Source organism: Peromyscus leucopus, chromosome 1 (assembly GCF_004664715.2).
Source record: "Peromyscus leucopus breed LL Stock chromosome 1, UCI_PerLeu_2.1, whole genome shotgun sequence".
Taxonomy (NCBI): Eukaryota; Metazoa; Chordata; class Mammalia; order Rodentia; family Cricetidae; genus Peromyscus; species Peromyscus leucopus.
In genome coordinates this window covers 40,715,297-40,733,543 of record NC_051063.1, presented here as the reverse complement: position 1 = coordinate 40,733,543, position 18,247 = coordinate 40,715,297, and the positions used below count along the sequence as shown (strand labels likewise).

General features: G+C 46.8%; 2 protein-coding genes, 1 non-coding gene and 1 pseudogene across 6 annotated transcripts in view; 2 read left to right on the top strand and 2 right to left on the bottom strand.

Annotated features, from left to right (window-relative positions):
- Window positions 1-555, bottom strand: part of Nt5c2 (5'-nucleotidase, cytosolic II) — a 132,774-nt gene extending 132,219 nt beyond the window's left edge. For all 4 annotated transcript variants that reach the window (XM_037206322.1, XM_037206310.1, XM_037206312.1 and 1 more), the window contains exon 1: window positions 79-555. Coding sequence is in view for 1 of the 4 variants with exons in the window: in XM_028874677.2 (XP_028730510.1) it covers window positions 79-137 (59 nt within the window). In the remaining 3 variants the exon portion in view is untranslated. The remainder of the gene's footprint in view (window positions 1-78) is intronic.
- Ina (internexin neuronal intermediate filament protein alpha) lies at window positions 52-10,545 on the top strand. Its single transcript, XM_028874680.2, has 3 exons — window positions 52-1,200; window positions 6,273-6,397; window positions 8,591-10,545. Exons 1-3 carry the CDS (start codon window positions 136-138, stop codon window positions 8,904-8,906), a joined length of 1,506 nt encoding a protein of 501 aa, XP_028730513.1. The 5' UTR covers window positions 52-135; the 3' UTR covers window positions 8,907-10,545.
- Window positions 7,625-7,731, bottom strand: LOC114696760. The gene has a single exon (XR_003735058.1). It is a non-coding gene; the product is annotated as a U6 spliceosomal RNA (small nuclear RNA).
- Window positions 10,546-12,854: 2,309 nt separating the features above from the next.
- Window positions 12,855-13,221, top strand: LOC114696741 (annotated as a pseudogene).
- Window positions 13,222-18,247: the final 5,026 nt, after the last annotated feature.

The following is an 18,247-nucleotide window of genomic DNA, read 5'->3' as shown; positions in this document are numbered from 1 at the left end:
TCCGCCCTTAGCGCGTCGCCCCAGCCCCGCGCCTTAAAAGCCCCGCACACCGCCCCGCCGCGCCCAGCCTTGCCGCACCTTCGCGTCCTCGCTAGGTCCCGCCGCAGCCGTGCGCCCGGCCCCGACCCCGGCACCATGAGCTTCGGATCAGAGCACTACCTGTGCTCCTCCTCCTCCTACCGCAAGGTGTTCGGGGACGGCTCGCGCCTGTCCACGCGCCTCTCCGGGCCGGGAGGCTCGGGCAGCTTCCGCTCGCAGTCGCTGTCCCGCAGCAATGTGGCCTCCACGGCCGCCTGCTCCTCGGCCTCGTCTCTCGGCCTGGGCCTGGCCTACCGCCGGCTGCCGGCGTCCGACGGGCTAGACCTGAGCCAGGCGGCGGCGCGCACCAACGAGTACAAGATCATCCGCACTAACGAGAAGGAGCAGCTGCAGGGCCTCAACGACCGCTTCGCCGTGTTCATCGAGAAGGTGCACCAGCTGGAGACGCAGAACCGCGCCCTCGAGGCCGAGCTGGCGGCGCTGCGCCAGCGCCACGCCGAGCCGTCGCGCGTCGGCGAGCTCTTCCAGCGCGAGCTGCGCGACCTGCGCGCGCAGCTGGAGGAGGCGAGCTCGGCGCGCGCGCAGGCCCTGCTGGAGCGGGACGGGCTGGCCGAGGAGGTGCAGCGGCTGCGGGCGCGCTGCGAGGAGGAGAGCCGCGGGCGCGAAGGCGCCGAGCGCGCCCTGAAGGCGCAGCAGCGCGACGTGGACGGCGCCACTCTGGCCCGCCTGGACCTGGAGAAGAAGGTGGAGTCGCTGCTCGACGAGCTGGCCTTCGTGCGCCAGGTGCACGACGAGGAGGTGGCCGAGCTCCTGGCCACGCTGCAGGCGTCTTCGCAGGCTGCCGCCGAGGTGGACGTGGCCGTGGCTAAGCCAGACCTGAGTTCGGCGCTGAGGGAGATCCGCGCCCAGTATGAGTCTCTGGCCGCCAAGAACCTGCAGTCGGCCGAGGAGTGGTACAAGTCCAAGTTCGCTAACCTGAACGAGCAGGCGGCGCGCAGCACCGAAGCCATCCGAGCCAGCCGAGAGGAGATCCACGAGTACCGGCGCCAGCTCCAGGCACGTACCATTGAGATCGAGGGCCTGCGCGGGGCCAATGAGTCCCTGGAGAGGCAGATCTTGGAACTGGAGGAGCGGCACAGCGCTGAGGTGGCCGGCTACCAGGTAAGGGCTGGGACGCTGCGTAGGAAAGATTGCCCTGTCCTTTTCCGCGCATAGCTGCTCTCCCTGTAAAATGGGAACCTAAGGAAACCAGGAGAGGGGAAGGGAGGAGAGAGGAGTGTTGGCTGGAGGTGTTAGCAAACAAACATACAACAACAAAAAAAATCACGGTCCCACGCATGCAGCCAAAAAACGTGAACTGTATGTGCCCTGGAAGCTCTTCCAACCCCTTAATGTCTCCGCACTCTATTTTGGGTGATGGGGAAGTTTTAGGGACCGAACGCAAGTCTTCATGCAGATGCTAGGCGCATGCTGTAAACCGAACTACAATCCCCACCCTAGTCTCCCGACTGAACTCTTCTAACAAAGAAGTCTTTAATTTTTTTGGAAGTCCAAAGCATCTAACCGTGCGTGCCTTCCTGTCATCAAGAGTATAAACACACTAGCAGAACAGTCCCAACCCCTCTGACGAGCCCAGAGGGGCAGGTGACAGCCTCCGTGTGGTCCGGTCCTTAAGTATCTGGTTGTTTGGTTGGCTTTGAAAGGACTTTTCTGAGCCTTAGAGTTGATATTTATAGGGTATGGTGTGCTTTACGTTTGGGAACTGGGCTCGTTTTCTTGAGTTTTGCTCTAAAAAGGAATGAAAGCTGGCATAATTTAGCTCGTGACAACTGCCTTGCCCCACCCTTCCCGCGCCTCCCAACCCGCGACGCGCACATACACACGCACGCGCGCGGTTTCCTGGTCCATCTATTGACAGTTCTGACAGTTCCGCCTTGAGACTGCCTGGGCGCTGTCCGTGGTGCTGATCTCGAGTTCCTCCCGCCTCAGAAACGTCTCCTGCTTCATTGTTTCCAAACTGTCCCAGTTAGGAATCTCTGGGCCTCGAGGCAATTAACTGCTTCAATTTATTTATTTATATATATAGTTCTATAATACAATCCGTCTTGGCTTCCTAAAGTCAAAGTTCATCTTGTCGACAGCATCAATTTTCGCCTCCATGGATGGCTTAGCACTTAACAAAAACCATTTAATCTGCTCCACAGCTGTGTGGTCTCACTTGAAAGGTCCCATTACCTTAATATTTCTTCAGCTTAAGTGCATGTGGCAAATTACAGAGATGGTTTCTTTGTTATAGGCGACTTTTTTTTTTCCATCTGTCCCTCCTCTATAAGCTCTACGAAGGTAACGATTGGCTCTTCCTTCCCAACAAAGGCCACTGTGTCCTCAGTTTCACCACATTGGACATTTGGGGCTTGTGACTACAAAGGGAACAGAGGAAGAAGACAGACGAATGAAAATATAGAAGAAATACAAATTACATGGTTTAAGTACAAGGAACAATAAAAGCTCTTTTGAATAGAATGTCTATAATTCAGAAATTTTAAATTATTTTAGCTGGATTGAATTTTACATTTGATAAATTAATGTGTTGGGGCGACATTACTAAAAATAGAACCAGGAAATGGCATATTTCAAAAGTACCATGTTAGTCAGAAGCTAAAGAATTTATTGATATGCAGGTATTTACTGTCATTTGTGAATAACACCCTGTCATAAAGGGAAAAGGTCTGTTTGAAATATGTTTGGTTAGTCTGATATTACATTATTATTCAAATAAATATTATTTTTTTGCTACAAAATCTGTAAGTTGAGCTTTTCAGCATGTCCAAGGCCCTGGATGATCTGAATCAATCACACTTAAGATTTCTTCTCTTCCAGAAGCCTCAAATGTTGAATTAGGTAGTCTACACAAAGGGTAACTTACCCCCAAACTGCCGGCTGACTTGGGCTTTGCTCTGCCCTCTTTTTGCTGGTTCTAAGAGGTGGTGATGATGTTGTCTGGCTTCTTAGCTCTAAATACAGGCTTCCTGTGTTAGAAAACAGTAGGGTCTCCAGACATGGTCGAGGAAACAAAAGGTAAGAGAACCTGCAGGCTCTGAATGCTGTTCCCATCAGCGTTAGCCAGACAACAGAAAGCTATTTCCTGCCCCTTGGGAGCCAATGCTGGGGTGGGGCTCACGGCGTGGCCTGCAGACACTTGGGCCTGCCACCCCTGCTTGTTTTCCTGGCCCAGGTGGAAAGCCTCCTCACTGTGAAACCTTTGTCTTCCTGCCCGTTACCCAGCCTCCCCTTTCACTGCAGTAGCAGTGGGTGGTGTTCTTTCCCTCTGCTGCAGAGGCTCCTAGTGAGCACATTTTCCCTATGCACGCTTTCAGCCCTCTCAAAGACAAGAGAAAACGCCGATTAATGTCCTTTTCCCGGCCCCAGAGAGCTGATAGCCTATTTGAAGACAGAACGCTTGATATACTTTCAAAAGGACAAAGAGTGACTCAGGGTGACAGTGAACACACAGAACAGGGCTGCTGCCGTGCAGGCCAGAGGCAGCCATGCTTCGCCTAGAGGAACAAGGCATTCCTTTCAGTTCTGACAGAGGACTTTCCGGCCTCCACATAGATGGGGCACTACGGCTAGAATCTCGGGCCGAGGCCATCTCAGAGGGAACTGAATTTCAGACCTGTGCTGTGGAGTGTCTTAGAAAACCAAAGCTTTCCTTGAAAGACCTTGGTGGGCAGTCAAGATCACTGCCGGTTAATGCCCTCCAGGGAGGTATGCCAAGGCTACCCTCTTCTCCAATATGAGATTGGAGCCCAGCCTAATTAAATAGCAGGCTGGATCTGGCCCTCGGGAGACCGGAGGCAGCAGTGGCTACGTATAAATCTATAGCTTGAAAGATCCATTTCTGAAATTAGGATTCAAGGCGGGAGGGGAAATCTCATTTTTTCAAAGCTGTTCCATCTGGTCTCCCCCCCCCCATGCTGTCACCTTGGCCACCACAATAGCTTCTTAATAGGGATAGGTTTAAATCAGTGATCTAAACTCCACGGCACACCCAGACCACAGAGCAGCTTTTTAAAAGAGAGATTCTCTGACCAGTTCTGAAGAAATGGATTTTGTATTTCTTAGGCAGGGCCAGGAACATGCTTTTTATTCCATTTTGTAAGATGGGGTTTCCCTATGTAGCCTAAACTGGGATTGAATTTAAAGTCTTCTCGGTAGGCATACCCCACCACACCCTGCTAGGAATGTGCATTTTCAGTGAAAGTGTTTTATCGTTTGTTGATTAGTCTCAGACTGACTGTGGGGTGTATTGACTTAAACCCCATTTTCTCATAAAATACGATGGTAGAGGGTGATGGAAGGCAAGGGTAAAGCCAAGACGGGGGTGAGAATAAGGACGTGGGTTCCTGTGGGCGACCACACATTAAAACCTCCTCCCCGTGTAACTGATTGTGCACAGCACTAGTTCTGTATGGCCCGCACTCCGCCTTGCCTGGCTGAGGTCTCCCCTCTCCACCCCAAAGTAAGGACATGGGCACACGGTTTTTCCTCTTCTTCACTGCAGATGCTAGTATGACCAGGCTTTGTCTTCTTCCCAGCTGCCTCCTTCCACCCCTGGGCCAGATGCTGAGATCCCAGCTGGAGCAGGGAGTGCCTCCTCTCCCCTGTTCTCCAAGCTAAGCCTGCAGCCGCTGCCTGGTTGGGGGAGGGGGCAGACTGCAGCATTCTGCTCACATTTCCCGTTGGAGGCCATCTTTGGAGGCCTTGTGGAGGGCGCCAGACGTCCAGTGCGGGGAGGAGTGTACAAACAAAGAGACTGAGGCTTGGTGAGCCACCAGCAGCCAGCACTTCAGTCGGCTCGTTCTGGAAGGAGCTGGGTTCCACTTTTTGTCCACTCTGATCCGTAAAGTTGCCATGTGAGAGGTATAACATGCAAGGAACCCACACCTATCTAGAACTCGGCTCCCCAGCAGCCTCTTGTTCCAAAAACAACTGGGAAATAAAAGCAGTTTTTAATAAATGATCGAATTAACCTGCTGATGAGGCAAACATCTGCCTCTGAATCAAACGTTGGGAAGTTGGCCCCACTGATGCTCAGCCTAACCACCCTTAACATGGTTCTCAAAAGAAACGATTCCTCATTTGGGTTTCAAATCTGAGGAAGGATAAAGATGGGAGACCACTAGAGCCAGGCACTGTCAAGGGTGCCTAGCACCCATCAGAACACTTTTCAAGACAAAGAAGAGCAATAAACTACAACATCAAGACAAACACTGCTCTTTGGAACCATTGGGGTAGAAATAAACACCCCAAATATATCTAAAAGATAACAGACATGAAATCATAGAAAAATAACATCATTTTTACAACCTTGATTGCTGAGAAAGACTGTATTAGTTTCATGTCCTAATAATAAGTGATATTTGCCACTTTAAAATGGTTTTATATAAATTATCATCTTGAAGGATGTTTGAAAGACAGCTCAGCAGGTAAAGGCACTTAGCACCAAGCCTGACAGCCTGAGTTGATACCTAGACTCTAAATTTATCCCTAAGACCTACCTGGCAGGAAGACAGAACCAACTCCCACAAGTTGTCCTCGGGTTCCACATATCCCTGGTGACATGTACATGCCCACACACATAAACAAGTCAACAATCAATCAATCAATCAATGTGCAAAAATTCAAAATTGTCATTTTTTTAAAAGCTGGTGCTTTGCGGAATATGCAGCCATCTATCCAACATTACATTTTTATTATATAAATGTGGCCGAAGAGATGGCCCAGAGGTTGAAGAGTGTGTGCTGCTGCTCATTTGGAGGACTTCAGTTCCTAGCACCTACATCAGGTGGCTCACAACTGCTTGTAACTATAGCTCCAGAATCTCTCTTACCTCTGTGGGTACCTATACATTCACAGACATATAAACATACGTACATATACATACACAGTCGAGGAAGGATCCGTGAAACTATGTGTCCCTTGGTAGAAGTTCCCAACCTTCAGTATGCATTTAAATTTCCCAAGGGTCTTTAAAGGGGAAAATGCAAATGCTGAGTCCCTACCCCAGAGCAAGTGAAACAAAACCTAGGCTGGACACAGATTGCTGTGCAGGTATTCTATCAGTTCCTTACAAGATTTCAATGTGTAGTCAGGGTTGCGATCCTGCCTTGTGGAAATGTCAATGAATGTTTGCTACTTTGGTCTAAATACTTGGGATATGTACTTTCCAGGACAGCATTGGGCAGCTGGAGAATGACCTAAGGAACACCAAGAGTGAGATGGCTCGCCACCTTCGGGAATACCAGGACTTGCTCAATGTCAAGATGGCCCTTGACATTGAGATAGCGGCTTACAGGTACACAAAGGGGCACGTTCACCCTGCAGAGCACATGCTCATCAGGGGCAGTGTTACTATGGTTCCCTGTGGTCTGTTTCTGGCCAGGGAGGGAGCGTGGAGAGAGCATCACTATCCAGTCCAGATAAGCAGACCCTTCAGTCCCTCCACTTGAATATATCCTCGCTTCACCTTGCTAGTCCCAGAGTATTCTACATATCTCTGCTGAGCTCTTAAAAGGTAACACAGGCTTCTAGAGGTCAAAATGAAGGTCTGTCAGACTCTAAGTTTAAAACAGGAGTTAGAATCTGTCATGGTGGTGCACACCTTTAATCCCAGCACGAGGGAGGCAGAGGCAGACTGATTTCTGTGAGTTTGGGACCAGTCTGGTCTGCAGAGTGAGTTCTAGGACAGCCAACGCTGTTACACAAAGAAACTCTGTCTTCAAAAACAAAACAATGAAAATCGGGGTTGGGGCTCGAAAGATGGCCCAGTGGTTAAGAGCACAAACTGCTCTTACAGAGGACCTGGGTTTGATTCTCAGCACCCACATCAGGTGGCTCACAACTGCCTATAACTTGCTCCAGGGGAATCCAATGCCTCTGGCCTCCCCCAGACATTTGCACTTGCTTAAACACACTCACCACTACACACAATTAAAAGTAATAAAAATGAATCTTTAAAAAATAAAAATATAGCCAGGCGGTGGTGGTGCATGCCTTTAATCCCAGCATTCTACAGGCAGAGGCAAGTGGATCTCTGTGAGTTTGAGGCCAGCCTGGCTTACAGAGCAAGTTCTAGGACAGCCAGAGCTACACAGAGAAACTCTGTCTCGAGAACACAAACCAAAACCAAAACAAACAAACAAAAAAAGTCTATTAAACAGAAAGTGATCCAAGTTGAAAATGATCCAAGCTGAGGTTTTCTCTTAGATACCTGTTCAAGTCATAACTGAAGTGAACATTTACCTTTTTATTATAAAAGGTAACTACAGGTACAGTTTTTTGATATACTATAACTTACTCCAAATCATGAAGAAATGGTAACCCTCAGATTCAACCTCAGATCAGTGTGGACTTTTTTGTTTCTTTGTTTTGTTTTTCAAGACAGGGTTTCTCTGTGTTCTCTGTCCAGGAACTCGCTCTGTAGACCAGACTGGCCTCGAACTCACAGAGATCCACCTGTCCCTGCCTTCTAAATGCTGGGATTAAAGGCATGCACAACCACCACCCAGCAGTGTGGACATTTTTTTATATGGAACACTTCATGAATTTGTATGGTATCTTTGTGCCAGGGCCATGGTAGCATTCTCTATATCATTCCAATTTTAGTATATGTGCTACTGAAGCCAACACATTTTTTTCTCCTTTCCACTATGTATAGCACCTACTTCAAGATAAGGCCCGCCCCCACAGTATTCAATAGTATCTTGAGTTGATTTTTAGAAAAAGAATAATTAAAAACTATTAGAGTTAAACGCCAGACGTGGTGGTACACACCTGTAATCCCAGGTGAAGTAAGACAATAAGGAGTTAAAGGCCAGCCTCCCCTACATACCAAGGCCAACCAGGGCTATATGGGATCCTATCTCCAAAAACAAAAGAACAGATAAAGAAGCAACAGCAAAACCCTACTAGAGTTATGAAAAACAAGATAAGAGAGCCATCTGATCTGTACTGTCTAGTCTAGGCTGAGTGGAGACTGGTGCCTGAAGTTGTGTCTAAGTGATGATTCTTTTATTCCCTTCAGACCTTCCTTCACACATGGAAAGGGCACAGATCTCAAGTGTGGGCTAGACTAGGCAGTTAGTTTCCTGCTCCTCTGTGGACTTCTCACTTCCTTTCCCCTTTACAGTTAAGGTGTTAATTAGGGAAATTACTTCTCTCCAGAGCTTTGTGGACTCTAATTGCCAAAAATGGGTGTCTAATGTAGCCGAGGGACGGTTTTATTTTCCTGCAGGAAAACAGCTTGTGAATGGGATAGGTTTCCTTTGACGATACTTTAAACAACATTGATATTGGAGGGGGCAGAGAGAGAGAGAATCCATACATGTGCATACTAATCTCAAGCTCCATGCAGTATTCCTGGCCTCAGGCTCACGGAGAAACTGCAGTGTTCTTTGGAGTCTCTAAAATGAAAAAGGAATGGAGGGTTAAGTTCTTTAAACAAGTTCCTAGCCTGACTCCTGAGAGCTTCTCTCTGTTGAACTTACAGGAAGCTGCTGGAAGGCGAAGAGACGAGGTTCAGCACCAGCGCGTTGAGCATTTCAGGCCTGAATCCACTTCCCAATCCCAGTTACCTGCTCCCTCCCAGAATCCTTAGTTCTGCAACCCCCAAAGCCTCATCCACTGGGCTGTCACTTAAAAAGGAGGAGGAAGAGGAGGAAGAAGGGGCTTCTAAGGACGCCTCTAAGAAGACATCCAAGATATCGGAAAATTTTGAAGAAACATTGGAGGAAACGGTAATATCTACGAAGAAAACCGAGAAGTCAAATATAGAAGAAAGCACCATTTCGAGCCAAAAAATGTAATCCCATTGCTTAAAAAAAAAAAAGTTAATGCCTAAGAGGGAATGCACTTGACTTACTCCGCCGCTTACTTCCGAACCACACCGCCTATCACCGCTATAGAATGTCTTTAAGGCTGCAATGTCATATTTAACACTGCATCCTTACTGTCTCCAGTAGGAAAGGCACCCACGGACGGGGCAAATGGCATTCCTGGAGCAGTAAGAGGAGTTCTCCAAGAACACAGCTTTCTCCCCCACAGCGCGGGCTTCATAGTGACAGGTGACTCAGGTGCAGAGGAAGGTGCTAATTCTGGTCATCACTCGCTGTGAGCTGCAGTTACCGCCTATGTTTATCCACTGTACCCCGCCAGTACCCAGTATAGAACCTTCCTGTAGATGCCTAAAAACATAAAGTCACTGCCGAGGACAAACCAGTGGTCCAGACACCATTACCCCATTCCACTCTGACAGAGCTCAGTCACAAAGGATAGGTGTTTCTCTCACGGGCACATTTCTTCCTCTCCTCTCAAGTCCATATTTCCTTTTCTCCCACCCAAGAGGAGGGAAGACAGGCTAGTGTAGTATTTCCCCCCAAACAGAGCTCCCTCCCTTTAACAGTCTCTGCTGGGTGGGTAAGGTTAGATGCATGTTGACCATTCTGTGATTTGTGTAATGACTTATCCCTGCCCATTATGCCCTTTCAAATCTGTAGCTTAAAAAAAAGAAAAAGATAATAATGGCAGTGATTCATTTTAAGGATGTTCCTAAAAAATAAAAAAGATCTCTAGATTTTAGGCTTTCAGCTTGTCCAAATCCACTTAATTAGAAGGGAAAAAAAAAAACTACCTTAAATGATGTAGCTTTTCACTTTAACTTTAGAAGCACAGTGATAGTTATCCTACGCTGTGGTTAAGCCAACCTTAGACTTAGTAGCGTAAATACAGGAAGTGAGTACGTCTCTGAATGGAAAGACCAAGGTCTCCTCTGTGTTGGTTTCTGTATAGTGGTATAGAATTAGCTTTCTCATACCCCTGCCCTAGAATCTAGTCCCCTTCCCATTATCTAGGTTCTCAAGAGGCCTTGCTTTTTAAGAGTGCTACGTATAGGATATTTTATCACCAGACACAATGCTACTGCCCAAAAGTGAAAAAAAATAAACACTTCTGGTCAATCAACACCACCAGCAAATATTTAAAAAAAATAAATAATCTCTTCTCTCAGAGCCTTTCCCCAACAGTGTCGCATGGCTGCAGTGGGTGTCACTCCCCCAGGAGAGGCAGAAACATTCAGAGTTCAGCGGGGTGTGCACACTCCTCCCCCATCCAAGGAGGCAGGCTGGAAAGTCAGCTCCTCGTGCACCCAACTGCGGCGTCCACGTGTCCTGTCTGCCTCGTGTGCCAAAGCTGAGGCAGGATTTGCCCTGTCTCTCTCTGCTCACCTCCACCAGAGCTACAGAACTGTGCTCTGTCCCCACCCACGTCATCTCCAGCTGTGCTGATAAGGACATGATGCTTCCACTGAGCTCCCATTCTCGCACGTGCTCCAGTAGTTCAAGGACCTGAACAGACACCCTCCTCTCTCTGACCATCCCCTGTTGACCCCCGACACTTACTGTAAGACGTTAGTTAATATAAGAAATTAAAGGTCATTAATCCTACCAACATGGTTTGTGTTCTGTGGTTTCTATTGGTTCCCTGAGGAAAGCATCATTTACTCACAGGTTTCCTGGCCCCGACTACTTTTTTTATATTGTTTTTGATGAGTTGCCACTAATCACCTGGGCCCAGAGTGAAGGACAGACAGTGCCTACATTCTGCAATGTGAGCATAATGGTGAAAGCCTGGAATCCCAGCACTCGGGAGGCTGAGGTAGAAGTGTGTGTTTGAGGTTAGCCTAGGGCTACATCCTGATACCCTGTCTCAAAAACAAGAAGGCCGGGGGGATAGCTTGGTTGGCCAAAGTATTTGCCTTTCAAGCATGAGGACCAGAGTCTGATCTCAGAATCTATAGATATAAATTTCAGGGCTGAGGACGGAACCCAGGGCCTTGTGCTCGCTAGGCAAGTGCTGTACCACTGAGCTAAATCCCCAACCCCCAGAATCCCTATATTAAAAAAAAAAGAAAGAAAGAAAGGAAGGAAGGAAGGAAGGAAGGAAGAAAGAAAGGAAGGAAGAAAGAAAGAAAAAGGCCAGGCATTGGTGACACACATCTTTTTGTTTGTTTGTTTTTCCAAGACAGGGTTTCTCTGTGTAGCTTTGGAGCCTATCCTGAAACTCACTCTGTAGCCCAGCCCTCCCTAGTGCTAAGATTAAAGGCGTGCACCACCACCACCACCACCACCACCACCACCCAGCATGGTGGCACACATCTTTAATCCCAGCACCCAGGAGGCAGAGGAAGGTGGATCTCTGAGTTCGAGGCCACCCTGGTCTACAAAGAGAGTTCCAGGACAGTCAGAGCTGTTACATAGTTAAACCCTGTCTCAAAAAACAAACAAAAAGATTTATGTGGTATGTGTGTATGCCCATGTATGCATGTATGGAGGCCAGAGGTCCATGCCAGATGTCTTCCCCTATTCCTCCCACCTTATTTTTTGGAAAAAAGGATCTCTCACTAAACCTGGAGATCACTGGTTCATCTTCATTAGCTGGCCAGCAAGCTGCTACAATCTTGTTGTCTCTGCCTCCCCGCACTGGGGTTACAGATATATGCCACCAAACCTGGCTTTTCTTACATGGGTGCTTGGGTCCTCATATTTGAGTAGCAAACGCTTTACCCACTGAGCCAATTCTTCCAACCCTCCCTGCATCTTAAGACATTTATCTATTAATGCCTACTTAGTGTCATAAATGTCAAACACCATACTAGACAATAAACAGAATCATCTCATTAAATCTCACACACACACTTTAGGGATTGTGCTTGTACACCCATTTTATGAGCCAGGTAGCAGAGCCTCACAATGGCAGATTTCAGCCTGGGTCCTTGTAGGATGTCACACAGTAAGTGGTTGAGCTAAGATTTAGATCTTCCTATCCCACTCTATAATGCTGGCTTCTCTTCCCAGTGAGCATGGTGGCACAAGCCTACAACTCCAGAGCTTATGAGGTAGCGGCAGTTCTGCCAAAGAGAGTAGAAATCTTTTTAAAGCTTCTTTTTCTCTGTAAGTTTCACAGACGCTTTCCCTGCCCAGAAACCTTGGCAGTACCAAGTCCCATGGGCAAGCTGCTCTGGATGCAGACTTCCTCAGCTTCTGCCTTCCTGCAGGGCTGTAAGGCAGTGCAAGCTCAAAACGGGTACTGGGTCCAGTGTGGTGGCACATTCCTGCAGTTCCAGCAGATGTAGACGTGGGAGGATCAAGAGGGACTGTCTTAGCTGATGCTCTATTGCTGTGAAGAGACACTATGACCAAGCCAACTCTTAAAAAAGAAAGCCCTTAATTAAAGGCTGGCTCTCAGTTTCAGAGGTTTAGTCCATTATCAAGTCATGGTGGGAAGCATGTCGATACAGGTAGACATGTTGCTGGAGAAGTGGCTGAGAGCTACATCCTGATCCAAAGACTAAGAGAGACTCTGGGCTTGGCATGGGCTTTTGAAACCTCAAAGCACACCCTCAGTGATACACTTCTTCCGATAAGGCCACACCTCCTAATCCTTTCTAATAGTGCCACTCCCTGGTGACCAAGGATTCAAATCTTGAGCCTATGGGGCCATTCTTATTCAAACCACCATAGCTACTTAGCAAGCTTGAGGCCAGCCTGGGCTACATAAGACCCCATCTCAACAACAACAATAAAAAATAAAGAAAAAAACTTGGCTCTAATTTAGGCGTGGGTGGTATATACTTATAATCCCAGCATTTGGGAGGCTGAGAGTGGAAGATTTCAAGTTCAAGGCCAGACTGAGCTACACAGACAAATCTTATCTCAAATTAAAAAAAAAAAAAAAAAAGCTCTTCCAGGGACGGTGCTTAGAGGCACTCAGAATGGTCCAGCATTTGACATACCATCGTAGGCTTTCCTACAACACAGCCTCTAACAAAACTAGGCTGTCTCGAACCCCTGGCAACAGGATTGTTTACCTTTATACCAAGAAGGTTGGAAAAGCACCTAAATCGGCATGTGGTGTGTGCCCAGGCAGGCTTCGAGGGGTTCGTGCTGTGAGACCGAAAGTCCTTATGAGGTTGTCTAAGACCAAGAAGCATGTCAGCAGGGTCTACGGTGGGTCCCTGTGTGCCAAGTGTGTCCACGACAGGATCAAGGGGCTTTCTTTACTGAGGAGCAGAAAATTGTTGTGAAGGTGTTGAAGGCACAAGCATAGAGTCAGAAAGTGAAATAAATATGCAGCTTTTTTAAATAATTTAAAAAAAAAAAGCAGTACTGAGAACAAACCAGGGCTCTGGACCCGTTGACCACGGATGACTTCTTTTCCTTCTAAAACACTAGATAGCTGTGGATGGGATTTCCCTACTAAAACTAAAGTGAGGACAAGCAGGATTGCTTACAGCTTTGCAAAAGGAATGTTACCTTTCCATCACCCGCCCAGAGGAAAGAAGGGTTACAAAAAAAAGACACATCTTCAAGGGATAATAAATCCAGACTGCTTATCTATTGTACTGCCGTGGCCAAAGTGGGTATAAGAGCTAAGCAATTATCTGGAAGCAGAGTTCAAATTAGCTCCAAAATTAGTCACAAATAGTCATGGGGATAGAGTCCTAGATGTTACCTGGGAGCTCAAGCAGAAGGCTGGAACCACTGCTGCTGGCATTAAAGGCAATCACGAAACAGTGTTTTAAATGTATTTAAAAAAACAAAAAAACCGCCAGGCATTGGTAGCGCTCGACTTTAATCCCAGCACTCGGGAGGCAGAGCCAGGCGGATCTCTGTGAGTTCGAGGCCAGCCTGGGCTACCAAGTGAGTTCCAGGAAAGGCGCAAAGCTACACAGAGAAACCCTGTCTCGAAAAACAAAACAAAACAAACAAACAAACAAAAAACCACTGGAGAGGTAGGATGTGGCTCCGGGGAAGAACACTTGCTGAAAATGCACAAGGCTCTGATTAAAGGGAGGAAGGAGGGAAGAAGGAGGGAGGGAGGGGATCAATCGGAACAGAAAATAGATGGTAGCTCCCAGGGTGAGAGAGAGAACAATGGACAGTAACTAGTCAGTTGCTACAGGGTTTCATTTTGAGGAAAATGTTTTGGAATAAGGGAGGACGCAGCTGCACACCCCTGTAAGCACACCAAATCTCTCGGGTTTTTAAGACAGGGTCCCCCTATGTAGTACGAGCAGCCAAATTCAGACTCCTTCTGCTCAAACTTCCCAAGTACTGGAATTACAGGCATGTACCACCACATCTAGCTTCTGAATCATTTACTCTAAAATGATTTAAGCCAGGCATGGTGGTGCACACCTTTAATCCCTGACTCGGGAGGCAGAGCAGGCAGATCTCTGAGTTTGAGGCCAGTCTGATCTACACAGTCTGATCCACAGATCTGTCTCAAATAAATAAAATGAGTTATTGTATTTTTATGTATGGAGGAGGCTGATGTGCATGTGTGTGGTGTGTGCGAGTGTGTGCGAGTGTGTGCAGGCCTGAGTTTGATGTCAGGTGACTTATTTGATGGCTCTCACCTTGTACATTGAGACAAAACTCTCACTGAACCCGGAGCTCATTGCTGTGGTTGATCAAACCAGCCAGCTTGCTCCAGGTCTCTGTCTCTGCCTCCTATGTGCCGATCGTAAGCAAGTCATCTCCTGACCCAGCTTTTTATTTAGGTTCCGGGGCATAGAACAAGCACCTGCAAGCCAACTCCCCAGCCCTAAAAAGATTGCTTTTTGTGTTATGCAAATTTAAACTCAATTTAAAAAAACCCACTGATAGGGAATTTATTAAATTATCAGGGAAAAAAAAAGTCATGGAAGCCTAGTGGACCTTCTGCTCCAGCTGAGACACTTATATACAGCCACCTTCCCCTGGGCCTACCCCAGGTAGAAGGAATCCCTTTATGATAGCAGAAAGCAGACCTAATAAGTGTATTGATTTTAAAGGAAAACCTGGAGAAAAGCCAGAAGTCACCCTGGGTGTAATAGAAGAAAACATAACGGACAATGTTGCTTACTTCTGAGCTCCGCCCCTGCTTTCGACCGTCACTTTCATTATAATATCAGACATCGCCAAGATCCTGAACAAACATCTCACTGCAAGATCACACCTTTTTTTCTTCTAACCAAATAAGCCTGTACACCTGAAAGCAAATAGTCATTTAAAATGAAAATAACTGACAGGTGAACTCATAAGCCGTTAAAACAGAGCACACAAGTAAAACATGTCCTTCGTAGAACCTGCCATACTGCCTTTGCAATGTTTTCCAATTTGATACACATATTAGATCGATGCCATCATGCATTTTGCAGTTTCCAAATATCTCACATGGATATGCCATTAAACAGGGGAAATGCCGAACCCAGCCGAACAAAGGACTGTTTTTATTACATTACCATGCTCCGCTGCATCCATTAGAAGACAAAGAGAATGATTGCTACAGAGATCAAAGGGCTTCTCTTCTCCTTTATCGATCTCCTAGAAGATAATTTGATTGCTCCTGCATTTAGTGCTCAAATCTTCCAAGCTTCCTAGGCTGGGGTGGAGATTACTAAGATTTATAAATCCTTTCTCACAAAACACACACACACACACACACACACACAGAGTGGAATTATATTAAACAGTAAGTCATGCTGCAGATTTTTGAAGATTTATGCTTCTGCAGGACCTCACTGATTCCTCATAGTTTTGGATACAAAGGGAAAAAATGAAGCTTGATCATGGAGGACTCTCTCATCTCTCCTCCTCATTGATGCGTCTCTGCAGCTACCAGATGGCCACTAGCTTCCCTGATGAAGCAGGTGGCCTCTGTGCAATGTTTGTGACATTTCATCCCAGCTCTCTAATGAGCTGTTTTAGAGTGCCCAGCAGAGTGTAACCCAGATCACAGAATAAAGGCTAGAAATTTGGAATGTATCACTAACAGGTCTAGTCTGTTGCTAACAACTGCACAGGGTGAACTCCAAACGAGTGTTTTGTTGTTGTTTGCTGGTTTGTTTAAGAACCTACATCTAGGGGCTGAAGACATGACTCAGCAGTTATGAGCACTTGCTGCTCTTGCAGGGGACACAAATTCAGTTTCCAGCACCCATTTAAAAAACTTGCACAACCATCCAGTTCCAGGGGAATCTGATACCCCCTACAGGCCTCTATGGGCACCTACACGCACAATCATACACAGAAACCCTCACACTCATACACATGTACACGATTACAAAGTAAATTTTTTTTTTCTTTTTACCGAGACAGGGTTTCTCTGTGTAGTCCTGGCTGTCCTGAAACAAACTCTGTAGACCAGTCTGGACTTGAACTCAGAGATCACCCTGCCTCTCCCTCCTAAGTGCTGTGATTAAAGGCATATACCACCAAAAATAAATATTTTTTTTTTTAAAAAAGAGCCTACATCTGACTTTTCCCCTTCTCCCAGACAAGACCCCATTGCCCAAACTAGCCTGGAACTTGCTATTTAGCCCAGGTTAGCCTCATATTCAGATTCTTAGCCCTACCTGCCACATGCTGGGATTATAGGACTATGCCACTAGGTCTGGTTTAGGTCTATTTTACCCAGGCTGGTGCTCAACTCATGGGTCTTTTGATTCTTCTGCTTCAGATGCCCAAGAAACTGGGGCCACAGGCTGAGCCACCAGCAGTGCACATTAAAACAAATTCACCTCACGTAGACTAGTCTGCTATGTCAACTGATGAAGAGGAAATGGACTGCCCATCTTTGACTTCCGGACAAAAGGACTCCTACACGATGGAAAAATTCCTAGCCAGATGTGATGGTACATGCCCTTAATCCCAGCATCCAGGAGGCAGAATTAAGTAGATCTCTTTGTTCAGGGTCAGCCTGGCTACATAGCAAGTTCCACACCAGCCAGAGTTGCATAGAGAGACTCTGTCTCAAGACAGACAACCTCCTTCAGGGCCAATAAAGCTTTAGCCCAAGAAAAGCAGCTCTTCCAGCACCTGAAATTGTTCAATGGGACACTCTAGTCCAAAGCCCAAGAATCAAGGTTAGAGTCAGAATGGAAGCAGAATGCAGGAGAGCCTGAGATGTTTTTCCCCAGGCTGTATTTTCACCCCTCTCCTGCTTGGTGGCAAATCTAGGTAAAGCAAGAAGGGAAAAGTAAATGATTCTATATCAATCTCATGATATTAATGGATAGATCCCCTTATTCATTAGGAAGGAACTGACTCAACAGGCATTGTGGTACAAATCTGTTGTCTTAGTACTTGGGAGACTGAAGTAGGACTGTGAGTTTGTGCATGGGCCAGAGTGACAGCCTTCTCAGAAAAAAAAAGAGGTAGGACTGCCATTTATGTAAGTGCTTGGCAGACTTTCAGGAGATCAATATGGCATTTCATTTATGGAAAGACCATTAAATCTCTGTAGGAAATTAATTCAGATTTCTCCAGTCTAGTTTTGAAGAGAAGCCAACAATCACATTCTGTACACCACTACATAAAGATAAAAAGTGAGAACCTTCTTCTTCGACACAGGATATCTTGTATCCTGGGCTGACGTCTAACCCTGTCTCAAAACAAATAGTGGAGGGCTGGTGAGATGGCCAGTGCGTAAAGATGCTCGTTGCGAAGTCTTGAGCACCAGCGTTTTTGGATCCCAGCACTCTTAACAATCCAAACTTCTAGCAAATGCTTGTAACTTCACCCTCTTCTGGCTCCCATGTATGCACAGGAGCATGCACCTGCATACAAAAGTACACACATACTTTTGGGGCGTTTTGTGTCATTTTGGGGTTTTGTTTTTGAGATAAGGTCTATGTAGCCCCTGGCTGTCCTGGAAGTTGCTATGCAGACCAGGCTGGCCCCGAACTCAGAGATCCTGTCTCCAGTGCTGGCTGGCTTCTATCTCTACTTTAGTCCTGCAAGCCTTGCCAGTGACTCACGAACCTGAGGATGGCCTTGGTAATCCCTAAATAGATGCTGGCATCAGCTGAAGTGGCAATGAACTCTATAGTTGTCTTTGTCACAGTGGCTTAGCGTAACACAGCAGCATCGAGTGTAAAGATGCTGATTAAATACCTATTTATGGCAGTTTAATTCAGACACTCGTCTTTTGAAGAGTTGTGTTTTGTTTCTGAAAATCCAGTGAAGGGCTGCTGAGACGGCTCAGTGGGTAAAGGTGTTGCCATCAAGCCTTGACTACCTGAGTCTGAACCCCAGACCCCACACAGTGGATGGAGAGAAATGATTTTTTTGCTTTCCTCCCACAATACGGCACACGTGTGCGTGCA

Excerpts from the sequence above, each read along its gene's own strand:
- Ina (XM_028874680.2), top strand. The coding sequence starts at position 136 with ATGAGCTTCGGATCAGAGCACTACCTGTGCTCCTCCTCCTCCTACCGC. Across the intron at positions 1,201-6,272 it reads CTGAGGTGGCCGGCTACCAG|GACAGCATTGGGCAGCTGGA; the intron begins GTAAGGGCTGGG and ends TGTACTTTCCAG. Across the intron at positions 6,398-8,590 it reads ATTGAGATAGCGGCTTACAG|GAAGCTGCTGGAAGGCGAAG; the intron begins GTACACAAAGGG and ends TTGAACTTACAG.